Below are 24,343 nucleotides of genomic sequence, written 5' to 3'. Positions count from 1 at the left end.
ACTCCCCACACAGCCGCAAGGGCAGGGGCTGGGCTGAACTGAAGCAGGAGCCAGGAGCTTCATCCTGATCTCCCACGTGGGTGCAGGGGCCCAAGCACTTGGCCATCTTCTGCTGATCTCCCAGGCACATTAGCAGGGAGCTGGTTCGGAAGTGGAGCAGACGGGACTCAAATTGGTGCCCATATGGGATTCCAGTGCTGCTGCTGGTGGCTTTACCCGAGAAGCCACAATGCCAACCCTCAAACAAACTTTTGGAAAATGCACTGCAATTATCTTTAAATATATTTTTCACTGCATACTGACTGAAAATCATACATATATACAAGTCATTATGTAAAGTGGTATTTCAATCTTTGTAACACATAAATAAGTTAGCACCATAGGATGGGACTCTATTGACTATTTTTAATCTTTCATAATTATATATTTTAAATCTTAGTGTTGATATACAAAAGTATTATCCAGAAAAAAAATGAGACCTCACTTATTGAAAATTAGTTCAATATCATTTTACAAATAGGTGTGACACATGCTTAAAGGTTTGGGCTCTGGAGCCATAAAACCAGGGCATGGATTCCAATTCTGAACCTACTAGTTTGAAACAAAACTACCAACCCTAACATTTCCTCTGCTTTTTGCACAGATCATCATTGCTGCTGTAAGAAGTTCTAGATAAGCAAACTTCTTCTTTTCTACAAAGCAGAAAAACCTCTTCCTTATGTGCTTTCCTAAAGCATCTTTGCAAGCAAAAATAAAATACACATCTGTCTGACTCCAGCAAAAATCACATTACGGTCAAGAACCCCTAATCTGAAAACCCAAAATCTGAAATTTTGGGGGCACTAAAGAGTACTCACAAAATTTTGGATCTGGGTATTACATATTTTAAAAAAGCTACAAGAAAGGATTTTGAATGTTTTCATTACAAATAAATGACAAATGTTTGATGAGATGGATACTCTCACCTTGACGTGAATATTACATACAATGTATACGTGTCTGAAACACAACACGGCATCATCCCATAAAACATTTAACATTTTTATGGGGGTCGGCACTGTGGCTTCCGCTTGCGATGCCAGCATCCCATATGAGAGCTGTTTTATATCCCAGCTGCTCCTCTTCCTATCCAGCTCTCTGCTATGTTATGGCTTGGGAAAACAGCAGAAGACTGCCCAAGTGCTTGGGCCTCTGTGCCTTTGTGGGAGACCTGGAAGAAGACCCTGGTTCCTGGCTTAGGATCGGCTCAGCTCCAGCCGCTGCAGCCATATGGGGCGTGAACCAGTGGATGGGAGACTTTTCTCTCTGCCTCTCCCTCTATCTGTAGCTCTACCTCTCAAATAAATAAATCTTAAAAAAAAAAAATTTAATGTGTTAGTTAGTAAATTAAATAAAATTTAGGATTTTGGATTTTCAGATTAGGGATGCTCAACCAGCGGTTTGTCAAATACAGCAAAATTTTAAAAACTCCAAACTCTGGAACACATCTGGTCCCAAATATTTCTAACACGGGACACCTGATCTGTATGATCATAGTTTAAAAATCAGATTGTGTATAAATAAGTAGAAAACAGAAAACAAGTATCTGGACTTCATTCTAGAGCAGAATTTATATTAAGCCATACTGAATGAAGACATAGCCAACAGCCATTAAAAGGGCTATACTCACCCATCTAATATTAGACTTTCATAGGCAGCTTTTTTGTCACACACAGGACAAATCCAAGTAGGCTTCTTCTCATTCATTTGTAGATAAAGGGCAGCATCAAAACACTGCAGATGTGTACAGGTCACTGCACGGCATGGGATTGTCAGCCGCATTTTCCCTAACTACAGTACAAGGAAACATAACATGGAAAACTAGTTGGGAAAAGAGAACTAAGCCTTAAAATAACAGTCAGTTCTTAAATGTCTGAATAAGCCACAGAAATGATCAAAATGAAAAATTACAAACCAGAATTTATTCCCAAAGATTATTATATGCCCAACTTTCACCTTCTCAAAACAGGTAGCATGTAAACCCACAGGTAGAAAAAGATATTTATACAATGAAAACAAGACTCCTCCTCACCAGGTCTCCAGTTTCCCTAGCACAGAGGGAGTCACTGTTATCCACCTCTTGTATGTCCTTTCATAGATGTTAGATGCATGAATCAAGTGTATATTTTTTTAAAAAGCTGCCCACAAGTGTTGGCATATAATACAACAATTCTTTTTAATTGTCATGTAACCTGGTGACTACATACTAGTACATAAAAATATATTATATAAAGGCATTGTAATTTATTTAGCCAGTATACTAGAGGCGAACAACTGAATTTTCAAACTTTTTGTAACTACAAGCAATGATGTAATAAGAATTTACACCATGAATTCATAAACATGAAATTTCTGGGTTAAAAGTAAAGCACATGGGGCCGGTGCCATGGCTCACTAGGCTAATCCTCCACCTTGTGGCACTGGCACACCAGGTTCTAGTCCCGGTTGGGGCGCTGGATTCTGTCCCGGTTACCCCTCTTCCAGGCCAGCTCTCTGCTGTGGCCAGGGAGTGCAGTGGAGGATGGCCCAAGTGCTTGGGCCCTGCACCCCATGGGAGACCAGGAGAAGCACCTGGCTCCTGCTATCGGATCAGCGCGGTGCGCCGGCCACAGCACACCGGCCGCGGCGGCCATTGGAGGGTGAACCAACAGCAAAAGGAAGACCTTTCTCTCTCTCTTTCTCTCTGTCCACTCTGCCTGTCAAAAAAAAAAAAAAAAAAAAAAAAAAAAAAAAACACACACATGGAAAACTGTCTTCCACAGTTTGACTGATCTACCAACACATACATACCAATGTGCTGAGTTCCATTTGCCCTTGTCAATACACTGCTAGTGAACAGTTTGACCTTTGTGAATCCAGTACATGAAAAATACCCCATGAGAGTTGTTAACTATGCTTCCCTTATTTTAAGTCATATGCAAGACTCTCTTTTTTAAAAAAAGATATGGCAATCCATAATTTTTTTTTCCTTAGTTTTTATTTATTTGAGAGGGAAAGAGAAAGAGGAAGAGTCAAGGCAGAAATCTCCCATCTGCTGGTTCATGTAGTAGCCAGAAGCCCAGAACTCAATCCACTGCTCCCATGTGAGTGGCAGACATAACCACTCAAGCCATCACCTCTGCCTCTCAGTGTGTGCATGAGCAGGAAGCAGAGTCATGGCCCAAGAATTCCAATATGGGACGTGGGCATCCCAAGCAGTGCGTCAACCACTATGCCAAACACACTCACCCACGCTGAGCTTCTTCGTTTATTCTAAGAGTCACCTATGTTTTTAAGAAATGTTTATTCATAAACCTTTCTAATTTTCATAGGATTATTAGGGTTATATTATCTATTTATGAGAACTTTCTAGAAAATTCAGCTTCATGTGTGACATGAGCTGCAAATATTTCTCATGTTCATGAAAATGTTCTCCTTTCATATTAAAAAAAAGCTGTCAATTTTTCAATGTATTTCTATATAACTATAGTGCTGTGCTCAATTTTATCCCAATTAATAGAGGACTATCAACATCAAGACACATACAACATCAACTTGATGACACCAAATTTTCCTGAAAAACACAATGACTCCTATCATATTATTTCCTTTAGAGAAAATATCTCCATTTATAATTAGCTGTTAATTTTTTAAGAAAAAAACTGTTGTTTTTCTTGAGAGGCAGAGTTACATGAGAGAGAGTGAGAGTGAGAGAGTGAGCGAGCTATCATGTATGTTCACTCCAAATGCCCCTATCAACAAAGGCTGGGCTGAACAAGGCCAAAACCAGGAGATAGGAAGCCAATTCAGTTGTGGGCAGCAGGGGTCACACCAAAGCTGTCACATACTGCCTCCTAGGCTACACATTAGCAGGAAGCTGGAATTGTGAGCAGTCAGGATACAAACCCACTCACATGTAGGATATGGTGTCCCAACAAGAACCTTAATCACTATGCCAAATGCTTGCCCTCAGCTTATTTTTATTAAAAATTTGCTTTTCCCACTAGACTTTAAGCTTCACTAGGACAGGGTCTAGCTGTTTCTCACTGTCCTAGCAAACTACTAGCTCAGTATTTGTTGATCAGATGGTACAGTGAATGAAGACAGATTGAACAGGAAGCAAGGTGGTAGTGAAGGAGGAGCTTTAAATGCATTGTAAGGTCTAAGAACTCACAGCAAAGCTGTCACATTCTGGGATTGGCACTGTGGTACAGGTTAGGTCTCCACTTACCTCCGATCAAGCTCCCAGCTAATACACCTGAAAAAGCAGTGGAGGCTGGCCCAAGTATCTGGGCCCCTACATCTCTGTGCAAGACCTGGAAGAAGCTCCTGGCTTCAGCCTGGCCCAGCCCTGGCCATTGAGGCCATTGAGGGAGTGAACCAGCGGATGGAAAATCTCTCTCTTTTTCTTCCCATCTCCGCCTTTCAAATAAATAAATAGATCTCACAAAAAAAAGAGTATTAAAAAATTGCTATATTTGAAACTCCGGCTGGCCAATAGAGGTTTTGGGATGATTCTTTTTCCCCCTTTATGTGTAATTTCAGTCTTCTGAAACAAACATTTGGCTATTTTGTGATTTTAATAAGAAAGTAATTTAGCCTAGTCAGTATCACAGTATTTCATATGAAGTACTCATATGAACTCAAGTACACTAGAAGGATGATATTATCTCCCTCGTTCTATAAATGAGGAAACTGAGGCACAAAGTTGCCAAGTGATCTGACGAGCAGAGTCAGAAAATGGCAGGGCTAAGGAGGCCAAGCAGTTCTGGCTGCAGAGTGCAAACTCACCACGGTACCAATCAGCAGATGGAAGATCTCTGTCTCTCTGTAACTTTGCCTTTCAAATAAATTTATATTAAGAAAAAAAAGAAAAATAATGTTCTAACTAAGCATACCATGGTTTTTGTAGTCTACCAATTCTCAACGTCTTGTTTCAGAAGTCCTTTATCCTCTTTTTTTATTTTTGCTCTCATACAGTTTTTTTTTTTTTTTTTTAAGATTTATTAACTTATTTGAAAGGCAGAGTTACAGAGAGGCATTGAGAGAGAGGCAGAGAGAGTAGAGAGAGGAGGAGAAAGGAGAGGAGGAGAGATGAGAAGAGAGAGAGGAGAGGAGGGAGGAGAGAGAAGACAGAAGTATGTTGCATTTGCTGGTTCACTTCCCAAATGGCCTCAAGGGACAGAGCTGTGCTGATATGAAGCCAGGAGCTTCTTCCAGGTCTTTCACGTGGATGCAGGGGCCCAAGGACTTGGGCCATCTTCTACTGCTTTCCTAGGCCATAGCAGAGAGCTGGATTGGAAATGGAGCAGCTGGGACTTGAATGGTGCCCAAATGGGATGCCGGCGCTGCAGGCAGCGGCTTTACCTGCTGTGCCACTATAGAGGAAATACGACCACAACCAGAGACAAAGAAAGAGAAGCAGACCCCTCCTCCAAAACAGACCTTGATAAGTGGCTGCTCGCAATTAACTAGTGAAGCACTGCCTGCCGTTATCTTGTCTACGGAGGGAAAAAGTCCCAAGTTCTGCTTCTGTAAACTTCAGTCATAAATCTGTCCTAATAAATCTGCCCCTGGTATCTCTTCTACAAACATACCAGGCCCACTGACCATTGGAAGTGTGGTCCTAAGTCACGTAGGCTGCAATTTAAACCCACCAATGCTGTAATAGCTAGGTATGATGCTGATGAACCTATACATATTGTGAGAAACTTGGGATTATCGCTCAGTTCTCAGGAAATGATTCCAGCTGAGCCCGCTGGTGCAATAAACTACTTCAATCCTCCACTGTCTCTGGTGCTTGTTTGATCAAAGGGAGTCTTCCCACCTCGGATTTCTGTAACACCACAATGCCGGCCGCCCTTCATCCTCTTAAAAACCAAGAACCTGAGGGATGGGCGTTTGGCCCAGCAGCAAAAACATCAATTATGACACTCGGATCCCAGGCTGAAGTAAGTACATGGGCTTGATACTTGACTTTGGCTCCCAATTCCAGCTTCCTACTAAAGCAGACCCAGGGAGCCAGCTGGTAATGACTTGACCAGCTGGGTCTCTGCCACCCACATGGGACCTGCATTGAGCTCCTGGGTCTTGACTTTAGCATGGTCTAGCCCTGGCTTATGCATATACTTAAGGAGTGAAGCAGCAGATAGGAGCATTCTTTCTCTGCCTCTTAAATTGAAAACAAAAAACAAAGAAAGAGAGCATGCCTTAAAGAGTTAATGTATCTGGGGGCCGGCGCCGTGGTGCAGCAGATTAATTCTCCACCTGCGGCGCCCGCATCCCATATCGACACCGGTTGGAGTCCCAGCTATTTCTCTTCTGATCCAGCTCTCTGCTATGGCCTGGGAAAGCAACGGCAGTTGGTGCAAGTGCTTGGACCCCTGCACTCACATGGGAGACCAGGAAGAAGCACCTGGCTCCTGGCTTCAAATTGGTTCAGCTCCAGTCACTGTGGCCATCTGGGAAGTGAACCAACGGAAAGAAGACCTTTCTGTCTGTCTCTCCCTCTCAGTGTCTGTAACTCTACCTCTCAAATAAATAATTAGAATCTTTTAAAAAAAAAAAAAAACTTAATGTATCTGAGCTATACTTATCAATTTAACATATTAAAATGGATATTTTTAAAAGACAAGAATATACAAACACCCACTACATTAGCCATCAGAGCAACGCCATCATCACTTTCCGAGTATACACTCAGAACAGAATAAAACCCAACAAAAAAAATTATGGGGGGCTGGCGCTGTGGCATAGACAGGTATAGCCACCGCCTGCAGTGCCGGCATCCCATATGAGTGCTGGTTCGAGTCCCGGCTGCTCCACTTCCAATCCAGCTCTTTGCTATGGCCTGCGAAAGCAGAAGGTGGCCCAGGTCCTTGGGCCCCTGCACCAGCTTGGGAAACCCAGAAGCAACTCCTGGCTCCTGGCTTCGGGTCAGCACAGCTGTGGCCGATGCAGCAAATTGGGGAGTGAAGCAGTGGATGGAAGACCTACCTCTCTCTCTCTCTCTCTCTCTCTCTCTCTCTCTCTCTCTCTCTCTCTCTGCCTTTCCTTCTCCCTGTGTAACTCTTCCAAATAAATAAATAAATCTTAAAAAAAAAAAAAAAAAGAAATTATGTGTTGTTATAAAAACAGTTCAACTTTGTGGACATCTAAGAATTGGTGAGACCCTTATATATCCCTGGGCCAACTGTTTGTTCTCTTTTCCTTCTTCCCCCTTGCCATTTTCACCTCTCCTATCAGACCCTTAAGATCTCCACAACTTATAGAAGTGAAAACACTCAGGAATGTGTAAAAGTTGTTGAGCCTAAATATAACTCTAGTATCTTACAAGACTTAAGGAGCACTCCTTAAGAAGGCACTTATTGAGGCCGGCGCTGTGGCGTGGCGGGTAAAGCTGTTGCCTGCAGTGCCAGCATCCACATGGGCAGCCATCTGGGGAGTGAACCAGCAGATGCAAGACCTCTCTCTGTCTCTACCTCTCTCTGTAACTCTGTCTTTCAAATAAATAAAATAAATCTAAAAAACAAAAACAAACAAACAAAAAACAACAAAAAAAAAACTAGTTACTAAGAGTTGTAAGTTAAAATGGCCCATAATGGTGGTTTCAAATTATTTTTATCAGATTTTTTTAAAAAGACATCGGGGTCTCAGGAGGTAAAAATCAAACCTGGCTTTCCTTTTCTATTTCCCAGCTACCTAGCCCAGCTCTGCAGGACAGACTGAAAATCAGTAGCTAATGTCATGAAGGTAGATTTCCACATAAAATTCACATTCAGAAATATAATTACACATGATCAATCAAGTACCTCTTCAATAACCACTGTGAAATTCTTTTCTGTAGGTTCCACTACCCAGACATTTATGGTAAATCATCTTACAAACATATTGCAAGATACAGCATGCAGTACTTCAGTACTCCAGGCTATCATTTCTCTTTCTTCTGCCACATAAACCCAGAGAGTTCACCTCTTATCTTTCCAAGTGCCTGGGCCCCATCTTTCCTTTCTCATTTCCTGTTACTGCATCAGATCCTGTATTATTTCCAGTTAGCTGAAAGGAACTTCATTCTGCTTTTTCCAACTGATACTAGGACTGTCTCTTCCTCACAAACTACCTTTTATCATCAACTTGTGCCATCCACCAAATGTGATCAAAACAGCTGAAAGAAATACTATCTGGTCTGTTCTTAGTGCTCAGAAAACACTGGGTAGGATGAACTCTGAGGAAAAGCACAAAAGGGTAAGTCTCAGGAATAGACCTGCTTGTCTCATCTACAAGCTAAGAAACACTGAATGAACTTCAAACAAACAAAAAGCTGTCTGGTACCAACCTTCTTAATTTTTAGCATAATTAAAAAGTTGATTTTTTTTTAAGCTCTCCTGTTTGAGGGGGAATATTAACCACTCTAACACACTGTTTTCACTATTATTGAAAATCTGAGAATCCTTTTTTTTTTTTTTAAGATTTTATTTATTTGACATGTTGAGATACAGACAGTAAGAGGGAGAGACAGAGAGAGAGGTCTTCCTTCCGTTAGCTCACTCCCCAGATGGCCACAATGGCTGGAGCTGAGCCAATCTGAAGCCAGCAGCCAGGTGCTTCTTCCTGCTCCCCCTTGCAGGTGCAGGGGCCCAAGGACTTGGGCCATCCTTTACTACTTTCCCAGGCCACAGCAGAGAGCTAGATTGGAAGAGGAGCAACCGGGACTAGAACTGGTGCCCAAATGGGATGCCAGCACCACAGGTGAAGGATTAACCTACTGTGCCACGGCACTGGCCCGAGAATCCTTTCTATGCTTGGTCACTGTGCGTTTTTTTGTTGCTCCCATGTAGAAGGAAGAAAACCAGATTCCGAGGAACTAAGAGAAAATGGCCCTGGGCAACTGAAGAACTCTTCAGGTACACTTGCAGTGGCACTTTCTTCCTGATGGACTGGTGTGGCATACTAAGACATAAAGGTGACGTGTCCCCTCCCCGGTGACTACAACTAGAATACAGTCGGTAATTAGCATTTGCTGAACATATTAGGGTTAAATCATAAAAACTGTCACGATTCAACTCTTTTTCACCAATGTGGCCATTTTACTTGCTTCGATTAAAGTCAAATTTAATCTTAACACAAGAAGGAAGAAAAAAGTGATGTGAGGGCCCTCCAAGGAGCTTGTGCCTGAAACCCGCGTGGAGCTTGAGGACAGAGGAGGTGGGGGCTGAACACAGGCCCCCAGCCTGGAAATCCACCCCAGGGCACTCACTCCTCCTCTGTGAGAAAGCCTTCTCCCGGGTTCCCAGCTGCTAAGCACTCTCAATTTCACAAAATTCTATTCTTTCAATGAAGCCAAGTTTTTTTAGGTTACTGATGATTAAAAAACATAATAAAAAAAACACCCCATTTCATTAAAAAAAAATTCTTGGTAGTAGAGAGGTGGTGCACTTGCAGTAAGGACGTTTCTATTTCAACCCAATTGGGCAGCATGGTTTTCGGAAAGAGAACTGGAATATCAGAAGAGTAAAATCTGTATTCCTGTTCTACCACTAACGCTGTGATCTAAGTTACTCAACTTCCTGCAGTCTCCCTCTCCTCATCTACCACTCGGGTCTCACCCCTCCATATCGGTTTGCTGTGACAGTTAAACAAGCAGCACACAGCGAAAACACAAATCATTCCTTTCTCTTCTTTCTGACACAATTTTTTATCCACTCAAAAAAACAAGCATTTCTCATAATGGCCCATGGGCATTCAGTGAACACCCCAAAAACTCCATTTAAAAATTCCTCATTCCACAGATTTTGCTCATTCTTCTCATAGGGCAAGGTTTCCCTTTTAAAGAAGCCTCTACCCACTACTCCTAATCTCTCCCATCTCTGCATAGGTGCTAAGGCATCTACTGCTTTTCCTCGTGAGTTGGTTGTCTCTCTCAAACTAGATTAACTTTCTAAAGACTTCTTCACCAGACTTCAGAACTGTTTCGTATAATTAGCTCAATGCCAAGTACATGGGAGGGTCTCAGAGTTGCTGCCTGATTTTTCATCCAAGAGATATAAAATACAAATTACTCTGTAACTGAAATGTGCATTACAAAGACATTCTATGCATCCTAACTCATTAAGCCAAGGCAATAAATTAGTGTTTATTGGGCCCTAGTCACTTTATTCTCTTTCAATTCCATTTATACTGATAAAAGGAGTCAGCTCTTAATGTATGTTTATTACTAGCTATGCATTACCTATTGCATTAATGATGATATTATTCTGAGCCTAAAGTTATCTTACTCCTACAAAAATATCCTTTTGGGTCTCTCCTTACATAGTCAATCTGTGGACAATAGAAATTACAATGCTGAACCATTAAACTCCAAAATGGAAAAAGACAAAGTTGAGAATTCTATCATAATGTTATGGCTCATTCCCAAACTTACTTTTACAAGAAAATTAATCATTTATAAATAGCATAATTCCCCAGAATGTTGTGTTGCTTTACTTACAGGGCACATCAAGGATACCCGAAGGCTAGTTGTAGCAATTTCACTATCAGGATCTGCAGTAAGTTTTTCTTTAACTTTTAAAAGGGAAAAACAAAAATTTTAAATTAACACTGAAGCATGAACAGAATTACAGACATACAGTATCTTATTTTAAAAATTTAAAATTTCTCACTCTTAATAGGCCAACTAAATAGAAATCATTACATAATGTATTGAAAACAAATCCTAAAACTCCCAATATTAAGTTAAACAATTATGAACACATAAACTCTAGATGGTATGTTCGACTAATTTTTAAAAATTTCTCCTTAACAGTACAACTGGTAGGAAGGAAGAGTTTCAAAACAGAAACTGGTTAGGACCTAAGAAGAAAATGAAGACAGGAACCTAGGACGCAGCAGTAGCTGGAGTGTCACTGCTTCCCTAACACACATTCATTACTCTTTTAATTGTTAAGTTTGTAAACAGAAAAGACAAAAATATTCTTACACTGTCTTTGACAGCTGAAAACTACATATGTAGTAACGTTTCTGTGACTTTATTCACCAGGTAGTGTTAGCCTGTAAGCTAATGAATAGATGCCAATATGATAAATACTGGTGTGTAGATGAGGTTTTAGTTATTTCTTTTTTCCCCAATTCAGTGCCTCATATGCTCTTACAAACATTACTTACTTAGTGCTCTGGAATGATCAGGGTTTCTAATACCTTTCATTTTTAATCTTTGTAATAACATGGCTGAAGTGAGCTGTCGTACAAGATATACGGACATGGAGTAATTCTACAAAGAAAGATAACCTATATTAAAGATGAGAATTAATATTCTATTGACATAAGAAACTTATATAAGAAATTTTGGTTTCTAAAAATAAAAATCAGAGTAACTTCCACAATAGGGTCAATGTCTGGCAAGGGTACAAAATCAACTCCATTACTTCAGGAAACATAAAAAGCTCAATCATTTTAAATCTATTTTGCAATCACATATCACTTTAAAGTATCCACTGGTATGATAATCCTGCTTAGATCAGTGGTTTTCAAACCATGTTTCTAACCGAGCAAAACTGGTTACCTTAGGGGCCACCAAGAAGAATGTACCCTTCCATGCCTACTTCTAACCAGAATCATTCTGTTTTCAACTATTTTATATAATGGAGATCTCATAATTTCATTTAAAAATAGGTTTTACTGCAGAAAAAACTCAATGTCCAGTAGTCTGAATTAACACTTTAAAGTTTTAATTCTAGTAGGAAAAAACCACCTGCTTCATGGCCTTGAGCAAATCACCCAAACAAATCCAGTTTAAGTTTTCCTCTGAAGAAAGCTTCGGCAAATTAACTCCTGTTCCCAAACAGCCATTTTAATGGGGAAGGGGCAGCCACTCTAAGGCACGTGAAGAAATAATAAAATAGGCAAGGCCAAAAAACATCAGCATCCAATCCCATACCTCTTAGATCTGGCACAAATCAACCTTTGTTAGCTATTGAGTTATGGCGAGATCAAATATAATTTTAAGCTGGGGAAAAAAATAATCTCTTACCATTTCACTATATGTATGCTTTTCCATACAAATGATTCTATAATAAACAGAATACTTTAATTGCTGCCAAATCAAATTGCCTAAATACTACTTTTAACAGTCTTCAAATATCTAAACATCCAATTTTTGTACAAATTTTGAGTCAATTACTTTAATTACAAGAAATGACTATTAATTCAATTATGTGGCAGAATTTTTATCTCCAGTACCTACAATCATTTAGTTAAAAATCTGTTACTTATCCAGTGTTGCTATGTACATATACTTCAATTTCTCCACATACAAAACATGAATATTGTCCCTGAATTTCCATGAAATAGGAACATTAACGTTGATGTTCAGAAATTAACTGAAATCTCTTTCCCCACTATTTCATTAAACAATTCTAAAATGTAAAATTCCCTGAATAATTAACATCCCATAATTGATACAAAATTCATTTGGAAGCTAAGAACCAGCAGAAAGCCAAGTTCATCAACCTGAATGTGTAAAGGAAATAATCTAATTAAGTTTTGTAGAGGCTGGACCAGAGTATTCCAAATCTCACACACACACACACACACACACACACACACAATGATCAAACTACTATCAGGAAAATTCAAAGATAGTATTTGGGTAATCTCAGAATTAAAGGTTCTAACCTTAAGAATCTCCACAGTTACCACAAATTGAATATTAGTGTTTTTTAGAGTTTACACGTGAAAAGCTGAGTGAACTAGGCTAAGGAGAAAAAAAAATAAAACCAACTCCCAATGGAGTTACCCTCCTACTACTCGAAAAGGATTTTTTTTACCTTTCCAATCTCTGATGCCCAAGAGATGGAGATCTGGTTTGGCACAGCTGAAGACAACCTAACTAAAGACGTAATATTCAAGGGCCGTCCAGGGCGCTTCTGCTCAATTCCATTTTTAGGTGGTGGTGCAATACCCTACAATCATAAGAAAGAAAAATCAGTTTAAATTCTCTGTAGGTGATTAATCATTTTATCCAAAATAGACACAGACCATCCTTAATTTCCGCGATTCTTCAGTTATTTTTATTTCATCCTGGAAATCACCTAAGTCCAGAAAATTAGAAGACAAAAAATCCATGTTCCATCATTAAACTAAAGATAGTGGCATCCTGCCACATTGGCTCTGAGTCTCTTTTAAAAATAGGAAACCAAGCTTTAGAGACGACGTCACCCTTCTTAATGACTCATCTGAGGAGGCCCCACTGTAAGCAGCATGCACACTGAGGGTGAGGAAGGGTAAGAGAAAATTTTGGGAATTAAAAGAGGGAAGGAATTATTAAATTTCAAAGCAATTACCAAAATCGTTTGACAAAACTGTTACCCACTAGATTTTCTGAGCAAGAAATTATCTTTGGAGTTCTGGGATCTTAGCTTCGGCCTGGCCCAGTCCCCACTGTCGCAGCCATTTGGGGAAGGAACTGGCAGATGGAAGATCTATTTCCCTATCTCTCTAACTCTGCCTTTCAAATACATTAAAAAAAAAAAAAAAAGGCTAAGAAGAAACTTTAGTGATACAATTTAGTCTATCCATTACTTATTTCTCTACACACAGCATAGAAATAAAAGCAAAATGAACTAAGTTATTCCTTTTGAGAACAAAGAAGTATCTGCTGAATCACTTTTCATTTAGTCATCAATGCAAGTTTGTCCAACATGATACTCTCCTATATGCAGGGAGAGGTGTAGAGATAAAACACGCTTCTTAAATCCATATTCATTCCACTGGTATCTCTCAGGTTTCCCTGTAAGTCTGACATCCTTAACTGTGTTAATACTGATAAATTATATGAGAAATATCAATGCAAGTTTTCCAGACAACAGCCAGGATTCAGGCTCCTTCCTCAAAATGTCCTTAAATTATCTGCTGAAAGAGGGGATGTAGCTAACCATTATGCCATGGGAATACCATCTAAGTTGTACAAGTATACACAGTGAAAATGTATCACAGCTATTACCTGGTCATCATCAATTTTCAGATATTGGATTTCAATGATATTGAAATACGTACCTCAGCAATGATGAAATACATCATCAGTGGTGTTAATACAGCAGGACTAAGGAACTGCCTATCTACAACTTGGGAATACTCTCCATTGTTTCTTAAGCAGTAGATAGTAATTAGGTGGGAAGTCATATAACTTTTAACAAAATTTCGAAAATCATTAGGAGTTAAGACAAAACTAACTCTATTTGAGAGGCAGATAAAGAAGAGGAGGAGGAGAATGAAGGGAAGAGAGAGTGTTAGTGCCTCCATTGCTGGTTCACTCTTTGAATACCCAGAATAGGCAGCGCTGGGCCAGGCCCAAGTTAGTAACCCAGAAACTCAATGATGAAACACTTGAGCCATCACTGTTGCCTCCCAGGGTGTGCATTAGCAGGAAGCTGGAATCAGGAGTAGAGCCAGGACTCAGTCGCAGGCTCTCTGACGTGGGATGTGAGCATTCAAACACATCCCCATTAACTTACATCTCAATACAGTAATTGGAATAATGTGTCTGTGTCTGTCTGGAGGGTTTTAGCCAACTAAATCTGTTCATGTGAGATACAACAGGAAAAACAAGTCTTCCTACAATCATTCTATGAACTGATTTACTGAGCAACATGCAGAAGGAATATCAACACCAGTGCCTAGGTAACTTTGTTTGAAACTTTCATTTTGCCTATTTTTGGCTCGGAAGAGAATTCTGTCTGCTGGTATCTCTGATAGGTCAACCAAATAAGAACAATGGCACAAGGTCTGCCAAGATGATAAAAATAACTCATGAACTAGGTCAACATGAACTCTGTATACTGGAATTTGAGTCACAAGACATTTTTTTGCCAGAGGAGAAGTGAGCAATGTGAGCAGGCAGGCTAACAGCAAATGTAAGAATAAAGTGTTAACCTCACAATCACGTGTGGTTATTAGTCCTAATCTTCTGAAGTATTTTCAATCTATTCTCTAAACCACTAGAGTGGTTCAATGGTAATTCTGATTTATCTGTTAAGCTGTATCCTACCCCCAACCATCAGCAGTACCACCCCATCATCAATGACCTGGTTATCAAGAACAGGGTGTGGTTGGAGTTTTGTAAAATATACATGTTTGAGGGCCAGAACTGTGGTGCAGTGGGTTAAGCTGTCACCAGCAACACTGACTTCCAATATGGGCACCAGCTGGGGTCCTGGCTGCTCTACACCTGATCCAGCTCCCTGCTAGTGTGCCTGGGAAAACGGTGCCTGTTACCCACGTGAAGACGTGGGTGGAGTTCCTGGCTTCCTGGCTTCGGCCTGGCTCAATCCCAGCTGTTGCAGCCATTTTGGAAGTGAATCAGTGGATGGAAGATCTTTCTCTGTAACTTGGTCTTTCAAATAAACAAATAAATAAATTTTAAAATATATGCATGTAAATGTTTAGCCTTCACAGATTTACAACAATTTTTAATGGAAAAATAAAATCAAGTTCATCTGACAGGGGACTGGAGGGACAAATCTTTCTAAATAGGCACTGCTAAAAAGCACCAGTAGAAAATTTGTTAGTCTAACACTTCCGTAAAAGAAATGTTTTATGACACATGCTGTAACAACATCCTACCTTCCTTACAATTATGACAAAAGTCAGCAATGATGTCCCTTTATAGTTCCTCCTAAATTTTAAAATTACCACTAGTTCCTTAATATAGGGTACTTCAGATATTGTGCAGAAAAACTCTTGAAACCTATAAGAGATCTTCCAAAGTTCATTTAAAATTATGTATTAAAAATTATGCACATTGGCCGGTGCCATGGCTCAATAGGCTAATCCTCCACCTTGTGGCACCAGCACACAGGGTTCTAGTCCCGGTCGGGGTGCCGGATTCTGTCCCGGTTGCCCTCTTCCAGGCCAGCTCTCTGCTGTGGCCGGGAGTGCAGTGGAGGATGGCCCAAGTCCTTGGGCCCTGCACCCCATGGGAGACCAGAAGAAGCACCTGGCTCCTGCCTTTGGATCGGCGCAGTGCACCGGCCACGGCAGCCATTGGAGGGTGAACCAACGGCAAAAGGAAGACCTTTCTCTCTGTCTGTCTCTCTCACTGTCCACTCTGCCTGTCAAAAATAAAATAAAAAAAAATTATGCACAAAAATAAACAACTTTTAATTCCACTTTTCCATGAACTTTGTGAAGTATCCTCACACTACCAATACAGATGGACTCTGTACTTTATATATGGAAATTTTCTTTTTTTTTTTTTTGACAGGCAGAGTTAGACAGTGAGATTCAGAGAGAAAGGTCTTCCTTCTGTTGGTTCACCCCACCAAATGGCGGCTACAACCGGCGCGCTGCGATGATCCAAAGCCAGGAGCCAGGTGCTTCCTCCTGGTCTCCCATGTGGGTGCAGGGCCCAAGCACTTGGGCCATCCTCTACTGCACTCCCGGGCCACAGCAGAGAGCTGGACTGGAAGAGGAGCAACCGGGACTTGAACCTGGGGTGCCGGCGCCGCAGGCAGAGGATTAGCCAAGTGAGCCGTGGCGCCTGCCTATACATGGAAATTTTCAAACACACACAAAAGTAGACAGAATAGCTTCAATAACCACCCAACATATTAACAAACTTTGTTTCCTTTGTCTCTGATCCCACCAGTCCTACCACGTAACATACACACAGCACAAACACACTTTTTACCATCCTAAAATACAAACTCTAGACATGCCACTTGACCTACATATACTTTAATATGTATTTCAAGTAAGACCTATTAAGAAAAACAGCACTAGAACCTTGCAAAAAAAAAACCAAAACTGTTCTTTTTGACTGCCTCAATGATGTCTTTTCATTTACTTTTATTACTGATAATTCCAAACATAGAGAAACCAGTATAATGAACCTCTGTATACCTACCACTCAGCTCAATAATTTATCCACGAACTATCTTTACCCACTTTATCTCCCCACACCCGTCCCAATTATTTTAAAGCAAGTCCCAGATCCCAGGCATCTGTATTTTCTTCCAGTTTTGTATTTATGATGTCCTTTTAGTCTGAACCAGAATGCAAACTCCTATTTGCATTTAGTTAGGTCTCCGAAGTCTCTTTCAATCTACAGACATATCCTGCTCCCCACATCCACTTCTTTTCCAATGTTGTTAAGAGAAATCAGGAATTATGACCTGAAGGATGTTCTCATATTCTGGATTAGATTGCTTTCTCATGGTATAAAGTTATGTTGCTCTACCACTCATGAATTTTAAAGATTTATTTTATTAACTATAGGAAAAGTGATGATGAAGCGGGGAGAGACAGAGATCTTCCATTCACTGGTTCACTCTCCAGATGGCCACAATAGCAGGGACTAGCCCAGAGTTACAAGCTAAACAGGAACTCCATCCTAGTCTCCCACCAGAGTGGAAGAGGCCCAATTACTTGGGTTTTGTTCTGCTGCTTTCCTAGGTGCATTAGCGGGGAGCTGGATTGGAAGTGGCATAGCCAGGACTTGAACCAATCCTCACACAAACACAACAGCTTAGCCTGCTGTGTCACAACTCTGATCCCCTTTAATTTTTATTGATTGGTTTTGCTCACATATTTTAACTGTCCCATTTTCAGTGATGCCACGAGGATCTCTCCATGTAAACTTCCCATCAAGCTTTGGCCTAACAGGTTATAGGGATGGCAACCTGATGATGGTGCTGCTGTTGATGGCTACCTAGAGTCACTGCACAATTCCAGACTGCAAGATTTTCTAATTCTATTGTATTAGTTGAAATGTTTCCTTAAAGAACTTAATGACATCAAAATCTGTTTACCTTGGGGGGCCAGCACTGTGGCATTCCCTGCTAATGCGCCTGGCAAAGTAGCTGAGGATGGCCCAATTCCTTGGGCTCCTACAACCACATGGGAGACCCAGAAGAAGCTCCTGGTTCTGGATTGGTCAGCTCTGGCCATTGTGGCCATTTGAAGTGAATCAGTGAATGGAAGACCTCTCTGTGTCTACTTCTTTCTGGAACTCTTTCAAATAAATAAAACAAATTTTAGAAAATCTGTTTACCTTGAAACAGATGCTTTATTTGCCTTTATCAGTTTTCAAAGTAATGAGATAGTGCAACTTCCACCTAGTTTATTTTCATAGAATTATAAAAACTTTTATGTATTTGATAGTTCTGAGTCCACTGCAGTCATTCTTTTAGATTGCAACATTACCCCTAACTTACGTCATGGGGCAGCCTTTTCAAATTGGGATGTATGCATGGATTTTTTTTTTTTTTTTTTTTTTTTGACAGGCCGAGTGGACAGTGAGAGAGAGATAGAGACAGAGAGAAAGGTCTTCCTTTTCCATTGGTTCACCCTCCAATGGCCGCTGCGGCTGGTGCGCTGCACCGATCCAAAGCCAGGAGCCAGGTGTTTCTCCTGGTCTCCCATGCGGGTGCAGGGTCCAAGCACTTGGTATTACTTTGGGCCATCCTCCACTGCACTCCCTGGCCACAGCAGAGAGCTGGCCTGGAAGAGGGGCAACTGGGACAGAATCCGGCGCCCCAACCAGGACTAGAACCCGGTGTGCCGGCGCCACAGGTGGAGGATTAGCCTATTGAGCCGCGGCGCCGGCTGCATGGATTTTAAAAGCAAAAATGCTAAGTTTACTTCAGGCCAGATTTACTTAAGGCAAACCATAGCTGTGACTGCAACACAGCAGTGGGAAACAGAAAATTCATAAACTTAGAACACCTCTTAATCACCCTTCAATCTTACAGCTCTACAATTTTTTTAGTCTGTTTAAATAGAAAAATACTTCACCCTCTCAAAATAACTCCCTAAGCAAAGATAGCTGTTTTTTTCCTTCTTTTTTCCAAAGACACATGGAATTTTCTCATCAGTGTGTACACTGGCAGCCACATGGAGTAAGAGATGGAAGGACTCTGTGGCAGCTCTGTGTCTGTCCCTGCCGGATGTCACCATCCTGCAAATTCCTGCCAAGACCGGCTTACTGTCTCGCTTGCAACAGAGAAACCTGGAAAACTATCACATAAGTGTTTTATGAAACTCATCATTTCAATGTGGGTAAAGCAGCAGCTAAGCTGCTTCCATCACTATTTGATCCTTAGGTATCTGGGATGACATGCTGCTATTGTCAAAGTAATACCAGTTCCTGTTCAGTTTACTTTCAACATCAAGTACGTTGGCCAGCTGTCCTGGGTCCATAATAACTGGATATTGCAAAAAGGTCACACACATGAGGACTTGCTCCAGGACACAAATTCCAATACTCAGAGCTTTTGTGGAAAATTCCATGGCTGTGGCAAGCTTAACTTCCCAGGATGTGTTGTTCAATAACCCAGGATCATGGGCAAGTACATGTCAAACTTTTTTGTGGCCTGCTGGTGCTCTGCAACAAAGTCCCTGGGGTTCCCGTGGCAGTCAAGAGCTCAACTGAACTCTGACAGGAGAACTGTAGCATTCTTTGTGTGAGGCTGCAGCACACTCATCCTGTGATTCTCACAAATCTCAGAATCCTGCTTCATGCTAATGAAGACTGCATTTCATAACCCAATCAACAGCAACTGTGGATCGAGAGGCAGTTTGGTCAATTTTCCATTGGTCGCCTCTGAATTTTACACTAGTTGTTCTATATTCTTTGGGATAGCACTAGCAGGTCAGTCAAGTCCCACCCATTGTCTTTTGTTTTTGAAAGGTATCTTTGCCCTTCTCCCAATGCTCCATGTTTTTCCCTTCTTCACAACTGCTCCTGGAACCACTGCAGGTCTCCGGCTTCAGGGGCGAGTAACAGAGTCATCAGACTTTGTGTTGTAGCCAGTATGTTCACAAATGGTCTCATGTGAGTATTCTCCAGGTTAGATAGTGCTTTCTGAGCAGCAATGTTCCAGAGGAAGTGCTCAGTTGCCAAACTTCCTCTCTCAAAAAGACTGGAAGAGTAACAAATTTTAGAGCTATGAACAGTGATACTGCACACCTCCCATGTGGAGATATCCCACAGCATGACACCGACTAGTCCATTTCGAAGTTCTGTGAACTTGTGTGTACACACACATATGTAACCACATTTTCTGCAGAAATGCCAGAGTTTGGGTAGACACAGCCCCTACCAGTGGCCCAGTCCCATGATGAGGTCTTAAGGTGTCTACAGACATTAAGAAGGCCTCTATTCCTCTTTCTTCAAAGACAGTGAGAATGATAAACAGCAATTAGAGCCAAAGAAATCTTAGCACATCTTAGGCAATGAAAAATAGGTAAGAAAAACCACAGAAAATATGCAGAGTCACTCTAAAATCTGTAATTTTCCCACGCTTCTTTTACCACACATGCAGCTACCCATTGGCATCCTTCAGCTCCAAGTAGGGTTGCTTCTTCTCTTGGTTCAGATCTTTGTACAACACATCCAGTCAAAAGACAATTCTTGAGAATCTTGTTGCTTGTGGTCACGAACTTGAGAGGCAAAATGTCCCACGGGAGTTTTCTGAACATGTATGGGACTAACTAAGCAACCCACCCTTACCACATCTACTCAAACTCTGCAATTTCCCCTTTAATCCCCAGAGGAAGGTCTCAATTGGTTTCAGTCTTACAGGCATCTTTCAAAGAGTCAGCCAGTGATGCAATGTGCTCAAGTCCTGTAAAATTCATGAAACAGTGCCTCTCAGGTCTCTAGATCCACAGCTTGTGTACAGACAAATCAGACTCCTGACAACTAAGAAAAGCCAGATCTCTTTGACTATAAAGATCAGCCTAGGCCATGGATAGCTTCACTTTGGGGTTTAATTACAAGCATTTGGCTCTGGTGGAGATCACAGTTCTCTCAACCGCTCAGAGTTGCTGTTGCTCCCATACGTATTCCAGAGCCAAGGCTCAGGCTCAGCAGGAACACTGAGTAGCTTCCACATCTCCTCAGTGGTAGCTGCTATGGTGTCTGTGATGCTGAAAGGGAAACCTGCTTTACTGGTAGGTTCACTGTTCTCAGAGTGTTTTAGTTACAGAAATATGTCTCCACTTGACAAACAGGCCATATTCTACTATGGTTTCGATTATGAATGGTATCAACATAGTTAACAGATCTTAGCTCTCACTGGAAACCAATACACAGTCTACTTAAATAAAATGGTAAGACCTGACTAAACAGGAATTGAAGAGTCCAGAGGTATCCATTAGGCAAGACAGACACTGCACGTACTACACACACACACACATCTCCGAAGTTTTGAAGCTTGTATACTGCCTCAAACAACAGGGCATCAAATATCACTGCACCTTCCCACAATGTGTATCAGCGAAGTACAAGCCTAGAATTTTTAAGATTTATTTATTTGAAAGGTAGAGTGACAGAGATTTTCCATCTTTTGGATCACTCCCTAAATGGCTCTAACAGCTGGGGCTGGGCCAAAGCCAGGAGCCAGGAACTGCATCCTGATCTCCTGCATGGAAATGAGCCATCTTTTGCTGCCTTCCCAGGGATTTGGAACAGAAGCAGAGCAGCTAAGACTTGAATTGGCACTTGACATGGGATACATGGTATTACCAATGGCAGCCTAAACCCCAAAACGCTGGTCCTAAGCCTGGAATTCTTCATCTCTGTGGCCAGTGGCCCTCAGCTGCCTGTACTTTCACCATGTCATCCATGGGCCAAGCATAGCTCATCCAAATGTCGATCACAACATGCTGCTCTACATGAAGTACCCAAGTCCCATCCTGCTGTGCTGTTTCATATGATTCCAACAGTCTTTCACAGATTCCTTGATTTCTGAAACCAGATGGTCCAGGTTCATCTTTTCCACCTCCCAAGACCTGGAATCAGCCATTATTTCTCCAAGGAGCCACAGATCCCTCTAGTGGACAATAGTATTTAATCTGGATGTTATAACTGTTCATTAGTACTGAGTTATCACTGTTTCTAGACTTGTCTGTGTTATACTAAACTTATATGAAAACCAGGTAAACAAAGTACAACTTACAGGCAAAGGAAACAGCTTCCCATTCACTTTTATACACAGACTATTGGGATAGTTATCTTCTTGAGGACAACTAGTCTCTGCCAGGCAAAGTCTACATTAAAAGAAAAAAAAAAGGAAGGAAAGAAAATTATTCCTCAACAGTGTATTCAAACATGATTATGTGTTTTCAAATTCAGGACTATGTACATGTACATAATGAGCCAGTATGAAATTAAGGTAGTAGAAAATATCAAACTCACCTCAGCTGAACTTGGACTGTATAATCTCTCCTGCCACCCGGCAAAAAATCTCTGTTGGAAAAAGAAAACTTTTAAGTGGATTAAGAAAGCACAGTAACAAGAACATTCTCATCAGAAAAAGTGATATTAATGTTTTTATTCTTATTCCTTAGAAGATGAATACTGGTCTACCAAAAGCCTTAATCAAAACACTAGAAGGATAACTCCCACCACTTCCTTAATTTTTAGCCATGTCTTCACAGAGATGTTAGGATATATTCATTCACAGGTACTCTGATGGTGCAGTTTTTCTGCAACAGACAATAAAGTTGCTTAACAAGAAAAAGAGCACTCTAGGTTCTCAAAGTGTTAACTCATTAATCTATTTGCTTAGTAGTTTTTACTCTTGGTTCAACAGTCTAATCACATGAAAATTTAAAAAATCTATGAAGACGCATTCACTAGATAGTCTTACAGGTCTTGGGTACAGCCTTAGCATTAGTTTTACAGCTATTCAGGTGATGCTAGTATAGAACCAGAAAAAAGGAAGCAGTACAGCATCTCTATACCATGGCAACTTCACAACTATGTACACAATTAAAAACACAGAACTTCTTTCCATTGCTAGATTAGATTCTAAGAGCCCCATATAAAACATCTTTAGTACTGAACCTTCTAAATCTTGACCACTTAAAATGGAGTCCACAGTGAAGCAGCACTGGTACTTCTCAGCAGCTTATCAGAAACGCAGAATCTCAGACCCCAGCCCAGATCTAAGAAGTAGAGTCTACATTTGAACAAGTCCCCCAGGTTACAAGGACATACATTACAGCTAAAATATCCTAAGTCTTTTTTTTTTAAAGGATTTATTTATTTATTTGAAAGCCAGAGTTACACACAGAGAAGCAGCAGCAGACAGAGAGAGAGGTCTTCCATCCACTGGTTCACTCCCCCATTGGCCACACAGCCAGAGCTGTGCCGATCTGAAGCCAGGAACTTCTTCTGGGTCTCCCAAGAGGCTGCAGGGGCCCAAGGACTTCGGCCACCTTCTACTGCTTTCCCAGGCCATAGCAGAGAGCTGGATTGGAAGTAGAGCAGCCCAGACTCAAAACAGTACCCCTATGGGATGCTGGCACTGCAGGTGGTGGCTTTATGCACTATGCCACAGTGCCAGCCCCCATCCTAAATCTTGAACTCTGTCAGAGGGCATCATTAGGGTGGTCCTTTTTTGAGAAATCTAGAGAAGTACACGTAAGCCTCACTGCTCATGGTTTGGACCTTAGTTTGAATATTGACTTTCCCCAAAAGACCCCAATATTAAAGGCTTGGTCACCAAATATTTATGTTAATGCTAAAAGGGCAGAAACTTAATCCAATTTTGATCCAGTTATGAGGCCTTTAGAAAGTGTTTAGATTGGATTACGTTTAGGGCAGAGCTCATGCTGAAATCAGAGACTTTATAAGGGGAGACAGATAGCTGTCTCGCTGTGTGCCGAGCTACGTCACCTCAGGATTGATTCTGTCAGTAGGAAAGGCTTCACCAGAGTCAGAACCCAAAGACCCTGCTGATCTTCAACTGCAACTCCAAAATCATGAGCCAAAATTAACCTCATCCCCTCCTAAGCAGCTCCCTAGGTATTATATCATAGTACCAAAAAGCTGGCTAATATACTCATCTGGCTCTAACTAGACCAGTTTGTTTCCAATCCTCTGTTCACTGGCAGGCAGTAAAGCTCAGTAATAACCAGCTTTAGCATCACAACCTTGGACAGTCACTTAACCTTTCTTTGATTTGATTTCTACAACTGTTAAAGATGGAAAATTACTGCATCTACCTCACTGAGCTGTTGTGACAATTAAACATGTTAATAATACATGTAAGGTACCTAAGTGTAAGACATGCTCATAAGGTTGAGCAGCTGGTTGCTATAATTATTTCCTTAAGATTTGAGACTATATAAAGAATAGAGATCGCTATCATCAAGAAGTTTACAAACATAATTAGTCAAATAAATACAGTGATACTTTAATAGGAAATAAGTGCACAGCACAGTGAGACACAAAGAATGTGTTTGGAAAAATCTGGAAAGGCATCAGAGAGAAGTTAACTGTTAAACTAAACCTTGAAACATGACTCAGAGGTTGCCAGGCACA

The 24,343-nt window shown here is 41.0% G+C and overlaps 1 protein-coding gene across 42 annotated transcripts in view; it reads right to left on the bottom strand.

Annotated features, from left to right (window-relative positions):
- Nucleotides 1–24,343, bottom strand: part of PIAS2 (protein inhibitor of activated STAT 2) — a 105,896-nt gene that overhangs the window by 29,273 nt on the left and 52,280 nt on the right. For all 42 annotated transcript variants that reach the window (XR_011379338.1, XR_011379341.1, XR_011379344.1 and 39 more), the window contains 6 exons: nt 22,211–22,261; nt 21,972–22,062; nt 12,840–12,974; nt 11,179–11,284; nt 10,505–10,578; nt 1,670–1,830 (listed from right to left, as the gene is read on the bottom strand). Coding sequence is in view for 35 of the 42 variants with exons in the window: in XM_070050211.1 (XP_069906312.1) it covers nt 1,670–1,830; nt 10,505–10,578; nt 11,179–11,284; nt 12,840–12,974; nt 21,972–22,062; nt 22,211–22,261 (618 nt within the window). In the remaining 7 variants the exon portion in view is untranslated. The remainder of the gene's footprint in view (nt 1–1,669; nt 1,831–10,504; nt 10,579–11,178; nt 11,285–12,839; nt 12,975–21,971; nt 22,063–22,210; nt 22,262–24,343) is intronic.

Source organism: Oryctolagus cuniculus, chromosome 10 (genome assembly GCF_964237555.1).
Source record: "Oryctolagus cuniculus chromosome 10, mOryCun1.1, whole genome shotgun sequence".
NCBI lineage: Eukaryota > Metazoa > Chordata > Mammalia > Lagomorpha > Leporidae > Oryctolagus > Oryctolagus cuniculus.
The sequence above is the reverse complement of the archived record's forward strand: the minus strand, read 5'-3'. Positions and strand labels throughout refer to the sequence as shown.